Genomic DNA, 13,545 nt, shown 5'->3' on the forward strand with positions numbered 1-13,545 from the left:
TTTTCTGGCATTCTGTGAGTTCCTAAAATAGAGTTCTGCCATCGCAGTGTCACTTGTGGTATTGAAGTGGTTTTTCACATCTATCCCGACACTGTGGCACAGCCAACAGGCAACCACAGGAGGGTCCCAAAAATGAGAGGACTCCAGCCAGGGCAGATCTAACTGAGTATAGCAGCTTAACCATCTCTGGAATGATGAGACTGTATAGCTGGCTTTAAACCCCATTGCCTGGGCTATGCCTGGCTTCAACTACTGTATCCATCTGCTAAGAGAGGGAGAACAATATCCAAGGCACTCTAAGGAACATTTCCAAAATACTGAGAAGATAACTTTGAAATTGTAACAGTTTACTAAATCCTATACACAGAGGGGCCAAAACTGATACAGCTTAGCATGACAAAAATGTTACACAACTTGCTATTACCTAGTAGAATATTAATAGGAAGAGTTTTATGCATCATTTAGCAACAGGTGAATCTGTAGGTAATCAGACTGTCTGATTTCCTGAAGAGACAAAAGTAACAGCTGGCTGATAAATGGGCTTTAGTACTCCCTGTTGTACTATAGGGGGGGAAGAAGTTCCAGGGACATGATCCAGAGCTACTTCAGCCTGTGAAAGTATTCCCACAGATCTTTAGAGTGACTTGGACTGGGACCTAAATGCACATAAGGTGTCTCTGAAGCCAAGGAGATTTTTACAAAATTAAAACATACAATCAATCCCACTCTCTCTGCACATCTTGGTAAATTTTAAAGGAGCTTTTTCTTTTTATCAGCTCTAGATTACTATGGGCAAATATGTCCTGTGAGGGATGGTTCCTTTGCTTTGTGTAAACATGGTTGTCCAACCTTAGCCAATTTATACCAGGGTGTTTGAATGCATCACCTTCATTTACAGTTTGCTGGAAAACTATACACCCTTACTACAAAACATTTAGAATGAGACATATCTTTAAAATACCCAGAAACAGTCCTTTCTGTGTTTATAAATGCATTTTTTCTATACCCCCTGCCTGCTTTAAGTGAGTCTTAACCTTCTGACAACCCATATTAATTATTGCTGCCAAGTATGTCACGTATGAGACAAAGACTCAAGATTCTGACCAGCTTTCCAAATTTCTCTTACACTGTGTTGCATAATGCTGGATCACAAACATACTAAAAACTGTCTCTGATGACCTTCATTGAGGACCTCTAAATAAAGGGGAAACATTAGCAGACACAAAGATAGAATAACTTTCTCCTGCACCACCCTGAATTCAGCACTGCCTTGTATATGCAGGAGTCCTGAGGGACCCATATGTACCATCTCTTAGCTGTATTCCACTGGCAAAGGATCTAAGAGAGATCTTTGCTGTCTGGATAGCCTGCTTCACACTGGTCTCACCTGAGCTGTGACAAAGAAGAGGGTTATAACCTGTTCTCTGATAGGGTCTCAAAGCCATTAACTCTTGATAAAAAAAGATAGCATCATGTTGAGTCATTGTAATTGAAGCACAAGGATTTTAAGAAGCCAATCTGAGCAATAATAAAATGTGCCTGATCACTTTTTATAGGCACTCATATCATGAAGTGTAGTTAGTAGTAGGGAAATGAAGAATCTTTGCTTAACCAAAACTCTTATAATTTTCCTAGTTTCCAATAATATGAAAAGACCTGCTTGTTTGGTTGGTTTTTTGAAAAAAAAACTCTTTAATCCTTGATCCCAGTTAACCAGTAAACTACAACAGAAGAAGCCCTGTATCAGTGATGCTCAGTTACAAACATTTTTGCTCTGTGTTACTGACAATCACTCTTCCCAGTACTTTATGAAAGTGTTCTGTAGCATAGTTCATTGCTTCTATGATATTGCTTCCTTCAAATATTCATCTGTCTTTTCAAAGGACATGCTTTCAAAGGAGATGAGCTTGTCATTCAGCTCTGCAAACAGTAAATCATTTCCCAAGAGGCACAAATGTAAAAGTGAGTGGTTCAGGAATGTTAAGGCTATAGAAAACGAAGCAGATCTGTTGACTTTAGTGATTGCAAGGAGAAGATAGCAGCTTCTGTTCTGTCTAAGTACTTCAAGTGTTGGTATCTGCTCTTTGATTTGGTTCAGAAGATTGATCTAAGTTCATCTTGGACAGCTAGTCCAGTGCCACCACTTATAAATATCAAGTCATATCATAAATAAGCAGTGTGTCCTTCTTTTTTGTCTTATATGTGGCAATCTTAATGAGTTAGAAATCAGCTTAATGTTATCATTATTCCTGTGCAAGCAGAATTTTTTAATTACATATTTACTTACATATTTACATACATATTTACTTATATATTTACTGTCCCTCAAAATTTATTTGTTCTCAGTCATGGAAGGCATGTCTATTGCAGGACTACTACATACAAACCAGTGTGAGTTTACATACCTGGATTTGGACAAGTTAGTAGCTTCACAGCATTTTCACAACCTGGTTGCCTGACACCCTTGTACTTCATTATCACAGTCATTAGTTCCTTTGTTACTGCAGAACAAAGGAAGATAAATATGTTGCCATGACAACTATGAAGTATCTTAATAATTAACAGACCAATTAGCTATCTTGGTGAAATGATGTGACTCAGAACAGATTCTAGGCACTATGTAATTAGGACCTGAGCTCACTACAGCAAAAGTGCTGCTGGTTCCCAAGGGAAACAGCCATCCAGCTGCAGTTTTACTCAGTGACATATTGCAACAATGACTGTGCTCACAATAGGATCTTATGTGCATAAAGTTCAAAAATTGAAAAGAAGGTTGGGACCATTTTTTTTTTAAAATATGTTACTTCCACAAGTATTATCTCAGTTCTTCACAGTTATAAGAAAAGTCAAAGAAAACAGAATTTGTTGTGTACCTTTTTTCACTCAAGATGATAATGTCATACATTTGTCTTCACTGTTTCCCCCACATAGGCAGTTTTCTCTACTGCATGTCTAGGGCAGGGCTTGAACATGATTATCAGGGCATCGCAGTACTACAGATGCAAATGCAAAGCCTGTCTGCACAGATTTCATTACCACAGATAGAAATAGCAGTAGTGTAGGTCTTCCTGGACTTCATTATGAGAAAAAGATACTTGAGAGCTAGTGCTTAAATTGCTCTGTGCTCAAAGTTTAATGCCACTACATTTTGGCTGGAGTTAAGTTTCTTCCCTGTGTTTAGCACACTTATGAAGCTGGACTTATCAGAAGACACAGGCACAGCCCTGAAACTCCCGGAGGACAATAATGTAGTTTTTTGACTAGTTTAGACCTTTCCTCTCCTCACTCCATTCCAATGTATACATTGTATACAATGAATTTGGAGAGTTTTAACATTTTAGAGAAAAGAAAATCTTTCAACTGTTCTTCCTGTTAAAAAAAAAAAAAATTGGGTATGTTATGACAGTGGTATATTGTTCATCTAAATTTGAGATCAAAACACCTGGATTTTTTTTGAGCTGCTTCAGATCTAGACTATCTCCCTCCCCTCTCCCTGTGTAATAATAGTAACTGCTCCCTGCACCTACCAGTACTAAAGAGTCAAAGTGGAAATGTTCTTGTCTGTTATTTAATGGCTGCTGATTGCCCTCTTGTATCTCTGCTCAGCTGAACTTCAGTAGTTTCTTACTTCATGCTTTCCACAACCACTTCACATACAGAAAACTACAAATAATATCTATGAAATGAGTCCTGGTTGCTTTCAAATGGACAGTTTGCATTTCTGATTCGAAGAAAGAAACACACAGCTGTGGCACCTCTTGTTTTCAGAACACAGCACCACAGGGAAACCAAGCAATAAGGCAAAGTTGCATTTGGCCTTAATAAGCAATTGATTGCAAAAAACAGAGGAAATTCTGACAATTAAATTGTTTTTTAATGGGAACTAAGCATGCTCACAGAAGGAGGTAGTGAGCTTTGCCAGTACAGATTGTTGGTGTACTGAAGTACCAAGGAAATGTGAAAATGTCCAAAAAATAATCTGGACAGTGCAGACATAATGGCTTCTTCTGATGATTAGTTCTATGAAAGCTTTTTGTCTGGTGTTTTTCTAGTATTGTAAGGCTCTATGGCATACCAGAGGTCTGATTTCACTCTTAGTAGGGAAGGAGAAATTTTTATCCATGTTCTTATGTCAAGATAAGCCCATAAATATATATGCAACACTGTATGCAGAGCTGCAAGGACTGAAGCATGTTTTTTCTTGGTAGGAGTATGGGAATCAGCTATCTAATACACTACACAGCAGAGTGTGAGAACAGAAGGAAAAAACACCTATCACAGAAAAAATGTTAAAAAAAATTTGAAATGTGTTGCAGCAAGAACAAACTGTTCCCAGTGTTACTGGAGAGCACAGTATGTACCCTGGTGTAGCAAATACCAAGCAGGTGTATATAAAATGTTGTAGGATGGCAAAGCACTATGCTGAAAACCTCCAGACATAGGTTTGCATGGCCTTTTCAGGTCTTTGATGGTGATCAAGCATGGTAAATATCTTAATGAAAAAACACCCAGGAATGCCTCCCAACCCCATGAAGTACAGGTGACAATTCTGCAAGGGATTTTTTTTCTGCCTCATTACTTTACTCAGACTGTAGCACAGTGGGATCAAGCACTGTTGGAACTATCAGCTTGTTTAGTGATTCTATTTCAGCTGCATAGGCTAAAAACAAAGTTATAAATATACATATTGCCAGGACAATGGGTGTCTTTCAGGCCAACAGGTTCTTCTGAATTGTCATTTTATCTCAAGGAAGTTTAAACGTTTAGAAAATATTTGGAAGGGGGGGCTTTTTTTAAAGAGAGGAATCCTCGATTATTTGTTTTTCTTGTACTTTCTACTTGGTAATAGCCAGGTCTTTTCCTAGAGATAACCATGGCTCATTTTGTGTGTGTGTGTGTGTGTGTGTCTGTGTGTGTGTGCAGGCACAATTCTTTCAGGAGGCACTTGCCAAGGCAGATGCAAGTGTCCAGTGTTGATTTTAACATGGGGACAGATCCGATTTTGCAAAGGGGAGAGACAACAACCAGCATTGGGAGAATAAAACCAGAGCTCTACAAACAGAAATCCGTGGATTCTGATGGGCAACAAGAAGATGTGAAAACATGTGGGAAGCTTAACTTCACTCTCCGGTATGATTATGAGAATGAACTTCTGGCTGTCACAATTATCAAAGCCTTAGATCTGCCTGCGAAAGACTTCACAGGAACATCTGACCCCTACGTTAAGATTTATCTGCTTCCAGATAGGAAAAAGAAGTTTCAGACACGAGTTCACAGAAAGACATTAAATCCTGTCTTTGATGAAACCTTTCAGTTCCCCGTAGCCTATGATCAACTCAGCAACAGGAAATTGCATTTCAGTGTTTATGATTTTGACAGATTTTCTAGGCATGACATGATTGGGGAAGTTATTCTTGATAACTTTTTTGAAGTCTCAGATCTCTCCAGGGAAGCCAATGTATGGAAAGACATCCACTGTGCCACCACAGTAAGTAATGTGTTCCAAAAATATTAATATGATATTTTCATTTCTCTTTTGCAGTTTGTGGAAAAACATACTGTTTGTCAGCAGAGTCTGTAAGAAAAGGAAAAAAAAGAAAAAAATAAACAGTTGTTAATATTTCAATATTTTCCTTTGAGCATAGAAAATAAGATGCTTAGGAAGCTATAAAATTCAATTAAAAAAAATTCTTTTGGGACTATACCATCACCTTTATGGCTCACTGTGCAAATATATATGACATTTCTAAATTATCACAAAAAATCATCACAAAAGTCACTGCTTAATAAGAACAATTATAATTTTCCTGTTAGCAAAATACCCTGTCCTTCAAAACAGACATACATTAAGGAACAGGATCCATCTTGCTCCTTTTAGCTGATTTTCCTAGGTTGTGAATCTTGAGATGTTAGAGAGAAAGGTTACAAATTCTTGAAGTCTAAAATGTTATTTGCTGGCTGCCCTGTGCTTAGGGTCCCCATGAGATGCACCAGTGCTGCTGCTGGTTACTAGCAAAATTCAAGACAAGTATGTAGAGTTAGGAAATACAAATTATTTGATTATAGTTTCAAGCAAGGAAGCCTGTGCATGGATGATGAGATGCATCACTGGCTACCAAGAGGAAAACCTTGTCTTTACTAACATTGAAATCCAAAATCATCTTCCCTGGCTGGACTTTGAGGGCAAAAAAATAAATTAAATGGTGAGGTGTGTTGGCTCTGTTTGTTTGACTTTTTTTTTTAGCAGCTGTGTCATATGTATAGAAGTCTTCCCATCCCTTTCTCTGTGGAGATATACAAAACAGTCTGAATCATCCCTGGGTTTGAGCATGGGCTGGATTTCCACAGCAGGGATGAACAGAGCAGTACTAGACACTAATTCAGTGACAGAAGGTTTATACCATCCCCTCAAGAGAGCCAGAGACCTCCCATGCCTCTTTTGCCAAATGTTTTCATTCTAGACAGGCAAGCATAGGGCCGCGTGACTTGGAGAAGAAAGAGGAGTGGTATTTCCTCACCAGTATGAGCATAAACAGTGTGTTACCCTAAGAAGAAGAAATATTAGAGACTGGAGAATAGCAGAGATGGTTTTTGAGTGTGAATTCACACACACAAGAAAAGCTATGTATTTTAACTGCTGGATCTACTAAAGTGGTTTGACCAGCTTCTGGCACACCCCCAGAAAGGCACATCTGTATAGCTGAGTTTGATCAAGCTCAGATTGCAGGTAAATTTAAGAACTGTGTTCTCAAGCTTAAAGCTGAATCCATGTTTAAGGTCTTAGAACAATAGCCCAGTAACAGTTTTCAAAGTTTATTCTAGCTTTGTTATTATCTTTAATACTTTAGTAATGATTTATATGCAGACTAATCCTTTGCACCAGATGGATGTGTGAAAGTTTTAGCTGATAACTAGAATGGTTTCAGCAAATTATAATCCATGGACAGGTTTTAAGGAGATTAAAATGCCTTCCAAATTTTGCAGTTGGGAGACTTATTAACATAGAACAGGATGAAAATGGTTGCTAATCTTGGAGATGAAATCTAATTCAAGTTTCTTCTTCACTAAGGGTTATTACATGCAGCGATAGTGATTAAATCACTCTGCTGGTGTTTTTACTGTATTCGTAGTTTAAGATAAAGCATGAAGCTTTTGGATTTCAGCCTTTCAGCCAAAACAGCTAACAGTATTCCATGTATTCCATAAATTATGCCCACTTAAACCATTAACAATAACCACGTACAATTGACATATCTTCTAGTATTGGGTGACTGCATCAGCCTTCACAAACCTTTACTCTCTTCTCACAAAATTATGTAAGAAATTGATTGAATTTATTTTTTTCCTGGCAACATGAAACCCTCCTATAAGATGTCTTGTCACTATATGTGCAATGTACTGCCTTCTCTTCTGCTGTCTGATGCAGATCAAAATTCGTTGGTAATAAAGGTCTCTAGTTCTGCCATTTCAGAACCTGTAAAATGAGGAAGTCAGTCTTTCACAGGATGAAACAGTGCCTTAGATGTTAATCTATGGGCAATTATAGTCTTAAGCACCAGACTTAAAGTTTACTAAAGTCCTAAACTAGCAGTTAAATAGCTAACTAATGCTTGCCAAAGTCAATTGGACTTGGAGTAAACCCTGAAAACAAAAGATTCAGCTGGTTCTACAATTAGTGAAAAATAGCTGTACTCTAGGTAAGTATGCTTTGGTGTTCATGAAGAACCTTTAAAAAAGAAATGTCTCAGTGTGAAGGTCCTTTTGTACACAGTAGAGCACAGGAACCAAGATGCCATTCAGCAAAACTCTTTCCTGAATGTTTTTTTCCTTCTTCACCTCCACTCTCCTTTTCTGTAAGCTCTGTGAATTTTTTTCAGCCTGTTGTTCAGACTTGTTTCTTACACCCAGTGGTTTGCTCATGCTTTTTAAATGATAAATAGCAGAGAGGGGTAGAAATGATAGGTGAAAGGATTATTCCAAAACTTACAAAACACAGCAGAAGCAGCACCCTCTTACCTTTGGGTCTTTTACATCTCTTCTATAGACAAGAATTTTCCATTCAGAAGTTAGAGTGGAGGAAACAACCATTCCTATTGCCTGCTTGGAAAGAACCTACATTTCTGACACAAGACTCTGTAGGCTTGGAGTTGAACATCTACAGGGCAGGATTCACCCAGGAAATGAAGTGTAACATTTTAGCAGTGAAAGAGGTTACTACAGGAGATCCAGACATTCTCTGCTATGCAAATGCTCTCTGCCAGTACCCAACGTAATTTTTCAGAGTTGCTTGCACAGTTTTTATTTGGTACAGGAAATACAGTCTGAGCAAAATCAGACTTTATGATCTCACCGAGTTTTTTTGACCATAAAACAAATTATTGTTTGGGAATCCACACTTTTAATACTTTTTTCTTTTTTCCCCCCTGTAAAAAGAATTTGAAACTATCTTATGCAAGTGCAGGACTGGCCTCCCCACTTGTCCACGTTGATTGTTACAATTTTGAACTTTTGATATTTACTAATTTTTTGTAGTTTGCATTTCATTCCTTTAATTTTTCATTCATATCATTGTTTCTTTGATATATGTTGTGTTCAGAACCCCCAGCTGTTATAAAAGACATAGCAGGTACTTGTTATAAGTGTTAAAACATTTTAATTTCTCAATGTTAAATTATCAAGGTAAATTTGGTATAAAAATAGTTGTGTAAAAGTAATATTGTAGATATGTGGTAGCACTAATATCCACAATTTTTCAATAAATAATCCATCATTTATTTCTGCTTGTTTGATTAATAAATAAAAGAAACCAAACTTCAAGCAGCAGTTTTAGACCACCTGTGAATTTTGGCCAGTATATGGCAATATTTTTATTTTTAATACACTTTAGGAAATTAGTTCATAGCATCAGAGGTAAATAAATAATATTGACTGGATTATTTAGCCAACATATCTAGCTTCTCTTTCAGCAAAGCTCTTGTGAGATTTGCATATCTTTCTAAGGTTTTGCTACTGTCAAAATATACCACATACTTTAAAAAAAAAAAAAAAAATTAATTATAATCACAAGCACGTAAGTGAAAATATTCAGCCTTGTAGAATTGTTTAGACAAGCAGACTACCTCTTGCTATCCAGCATTTTATGGATGTACAGATTTATAACTTCCTATTACATATTTTTAAATGATTGATTGCTTTGGAAATCTCTGCCTCTAACATTTTATTTCTAAACATATTCTGTGTACTCTTTCAGTGTGACCAATTATAGGCAACTAAACAATAGGAAAGAAAAAAAAATAAAGAAGGCTCAGAGTTTAGATGAAAACTGTTTCCAGCACAGTTGTAGTCTCTTGGGGATGCTAGTCATGGAGCTGTCAGGTATTTGTGGCCACTTGCATTATCTCATGTAGATGGATGGAACTTGATTATTATTCAGTTTTCCAACACCAGGCATTTCAGTGCTGCAGTTTTCTCATTTGTGAAGTGGGATATAAAAGGTTTGTAAGGACACAGACTTCTGTGATGGACATGATGTGTGATTGCTGTTTCTAAAGCACATGAAACATGAGTAAATAGCTTTGTTTGGCAAGACAGAACTGCTTAGATACCTTTTTTAAAATAAATGTTACCGTAACATTAGTCTCAGTAGATCTATCTCAAAACACTTGTAAGAGGGGGATCCTACACAGGTAATCCTGCTTGCTGTTGGCCTCAGATATGGGAAGAAAATCTTCTGACTTCCTAATCCAACTAGAATGAACCCCACACCTGCAATTCTCCCAAAGACATTACAGCATTGTCTTTGTTTTAATTTTCTCCATATTTTGCTAACGTGTAAGTGGAAGAAAAAAAAAAAAAAAAAAAAGGGCACATTACACCTTACTCTAAGTAAGGCAATAGTGGTTGCCTAGTGGAGCTGAGAAAGATTTGTCTAACAGCAGCCAACTTTGAGGCCACATTGTAAGTACTGTCTTATTCTTTAGTGTTCAAAGAGCTGTGCTATCAGGAAATGTTTTATCACCAGTAATGTAGGTTGGTAGTGTTCTTGGAGAACAAACCCTATGAGGAGTATCTGAGGGAACTGTGGTTGTTAAGTCTGGAGAAAAGGAGGCTGAGGAGAGACCTTGTCACTCACTACAACTATCTGAAAGGAGGCTGTAGTGAGGGGGAGGTTGGTCTCTTCTCCCTACTAAAAAGTAGCAGGACAAGAGGAAATGGATTGAGTTGCACCAGAGGAAGTTTAGATTAGATATTAGAAGGAACTTCTAAAATGAAATGGTAATGAAGCACAGGAATAGGCTGCCCAGGGGGGTGGCTGAATCACCATCCAGTAAAAGACATACAGATGTTGTGCTTAGGGACATGGTTTAAGTTCTAGACTTGATAGAGTTAAGGTGTGGTTGGACTCAATGACCTTGGAGGTTTTTCCAACCAGAACGATTCTGTGATTTAGGGGACTATGCTCTAAAATTACCCATCCTTATCAGAAAGGACTTAGCTTATTGCTGTTTCTGGAAAAAGTTTTGACATAATGCTAACATATGTGAAAGAATGAAGGCTTGTCAGCACAGAAATGTTTATCACCCACATAATGGGAACAGCCCCTTTAAAGCCAAGAATAGCTGGCACCTGTCATTTCTAATCAGGGCTGGTGATATAAAGAATTCACAAATCACCTGCTGAATAGATGAAAGAATGCTCTGGGTCAGTCTTCTCAGGAAACATGTTGAGGTTTTTCATTTAGGTTTGGGATCACTTAGAGTCTCTGTGATAACTAGAAAAGACTTTTGAGAAAGGAAGGGTTTCTGTCCAGTTACAGAAAGGATTCTATCATTATTGAATGTTTCTTTTCACTTGAAATGACACATTATTTTAATATTCTGCTTTGCTAGAGGTAAACTGCTACCTTGACTCTACCTTAAAAGAAAGATTAGATGAATGAAGAATATGGTTTCCTCAAGGGAATTAATATCTCTGATTCCAGGTGCTACTGCAGTAGCTATGCTAAGGTTCACAGCTTGACTGACCTGTTGTGCCTGAAGTTCTCTCTGAGTTTCTCACTGCAAATAGTCCCTCTGATGCTCAAGAAATGCATCCTGATATGGGAAGCCATATACATTTTAGTTTGTTTGCGTGCCTGTAGATACTATGTTTAGTTCACAGAATTACCTCTGTTCTGAGCTGTTCTGAAGCAGAACTGCTTCTTGCTGTCTGGCAAAATGAAACTGCATCTCTGGTGCATAAGACAGATGGTTAAATACAGACAGAGTAAAAAAAAGAAGCACCCAGGATGCTTCCTGGGATGCTATTGAGAGCCTTCAGCCTGCTGGACCCAGCGTGCTGTCTCAGGGAGTTCTCTCTATGCAATCAGGACTGCAATCAGTGTCTGTGCATACCCTGAGCAATCAGGATGTCAAGCAGAAAACAAATGTTAGGCCTCCACAAGCAGAAGATGCAGTCATTATAGAGCAACAGGCCCCACTGCTTCTGTTCTGTCTTCCACAAGATGCAAGAACCTCGTTAATTCATTTCCCAGGACAACAGCCCAGACAGTAAGTGGTGCTGGGAGGAAGAAAAAAACCAGCTGGATTTGCTATGCAAAGAACAATGTGAGAGCAATATAAACATTAGCTGCAGGGAAAAAGTTTCTGAACTCAAATGGCCTTGAGAGGTGATAGAATAAACTCTCCAGTTGAAGCTTCATGTAACTTTTGACAATTTCTGTGAGAGCATAAACACTATCAAAATCTAAATGCACAGATGATAAAACAGATTGGTTCTGTACTGCTCTTTCCTACCATTCTGTTGACTTCTAAACTACGCATTAAAACTAGAAATGCCTCAGTAGATTCTTAGCTAAGTGCCAGAGGGACAAGTTTTCCTCTTTTTTCCATCCAACCCCCAAAATGTATCATTATGCTTTATTTTATCCCTGATTATTGAAGCCTAAGTTCAGTATTTATTATTGGGAAATGGGAATATCATGTGTTTCTAAACAGAGCAAAAAATGAGAAATCTGTCCTTTGGGGGAAAATCTTCCTGCAGTATGCAAGGAATCCAAAGCTCTAATTGTAGCATTGCTTTTTCAGAATATCTGGGTTCTGTACAGAAAAGTAATTTACAGTGTAACTAAAGAAAGCTTCTAGAAGTCTAGGGATGTAAATGTTTGAATAGCTTATTTGATATCTAGAAAATTATTATTAGCTAATAGAGATGCTTACTCAAAATACATCATGAAAAGGAAAAGAAAAAAATTTATGGATAATTTGCTTAGGAGTCAAGTACAAAATAAATACATGCCACCCTTAGTAATTTTTATATTGTACTCTCATGCAATTTTTAAAACATCATTTAAATTACAATTAATAGGAAAGTAGTTCAGGATATTAAAATTGAAATTACTAGTTACTATGGTTTATTAAAATCTTAATGATATTGAAGGTAACAAGAAGGAAGTTTTTGAGATAATTTAATTTCTAATACAGTATTAATTTTGCAAAACCACTTTATTTTTACCATGAGAATAATGACACACTAGTAGCAATGAAAGTCTATAAATTTTTTAGTTCCAGTGATTTTACATAGTTCATTATAAGAATCCATAATGAGTTGTACTTCTAAGACTTTGAACTGCAGAACTTGAAAAACTAGAGGAAAGAAACAAACATAAAAAATAAAAAGCTTAGTGTTCATTTTTTATTAAAAAAAATGCAAAAGTGACACCTAACTTGACATATCAGCTCCCCCCCAAATTTTCACTCCTTCTATGTAGGAAACCAGTTAAGATCTAGGTGTATAGGGAGAGATAATCATGAAATTGCTAACACTGCTTGTAAAGAAATTTTCCAATTCAGTTCACAGCTATGAGTAGTGATATATTAGGAAAACACCCAAAACATGGAAGGATCTCTATTGGAACTCCCTCATCAAGTCTGTGGATGTTGCTAACTAAAACTTGTCCCTTCTATTGAATTTAGTGGAAAGAGCTGGGAAAATTAATTGGAATAAGAGACAGCAAAGCTTTCTCCAGCAATAATGATTCTAAAAACTTTTTTCAGTCTTAAGTGATGCTCCTCTACAAGGGCTACAAGCTTCTTCTCACATCTCTCTCTCTTTTATAAATATTGCACCAACTCTGTAGAAATGCTCCTACTTCAACAAGTATAAGCATGAAAAATAAGAACACTGGGGTCCATTGGTTCTAATAACAAAAAGAACAGAATAAGGGCTTTTTTTCATCTGACTTCACCAACCCCTGCCCTGATTTCCCAAGAGCCCATAAAGCACAGAACGCACACAGATCCTTAGTAAACTAATGGGAAAAAATATTAGCACATCTATTCAGTTGTGGCTGCTTGTGAGGGATGAAAATTGTGCTATTTGTAGAATCTATATATTATGTAGTTAAAAAGCACAAGTTCATCTGGATAGCTGACAAATGCATTTGAGGCCACTGTTGTTGGGGTTTTTGTTATTTTTGTTCTAGCATCACCGTGCCTGAAAATGGAGTGAAAATTGAGGTAAACAGGGAGCCATGCAAATAAATGA

General features: G+C 37.2%; 1 protein-coding gene across 1 annotated transcript in view; it reads left to right on the plus strand.

Annotated features, from left to right (window-relative positions):
- SYT10 (synaptotagmin 10) overlaps positions 1–13,545 on the plus strand; it is a 35,200-nt gene that overhangs the window by 14,008 nt on the left and 7,647 nt on the right. Inside the window, exon 3 of the mRNA XM_030459413.1 lies at positions 4,924–5,488. Within this exon, the coding sequence (XP_030315273.1) occupies positions 4,924–5,488 (565 nt within the window). The remainder of the gene's footprint in view (positions 1–4,923; positions 5,489–13,545) is intronic.

The sequence above is a fragment of the Calypte anna genome, chromosome 1 (genome assembly GCF_003957555.1).
Source record: "Calypte anna isolate BGI_N300 chromosome 1, bCalAnn1_v1.p, whole genome shotgun sequence".
Lineage (NCBI taxonomy): Eukaryota > Metazoa > Chordata > Aves > Apodiformes > Trochilidae > Calypte > Calypte anna.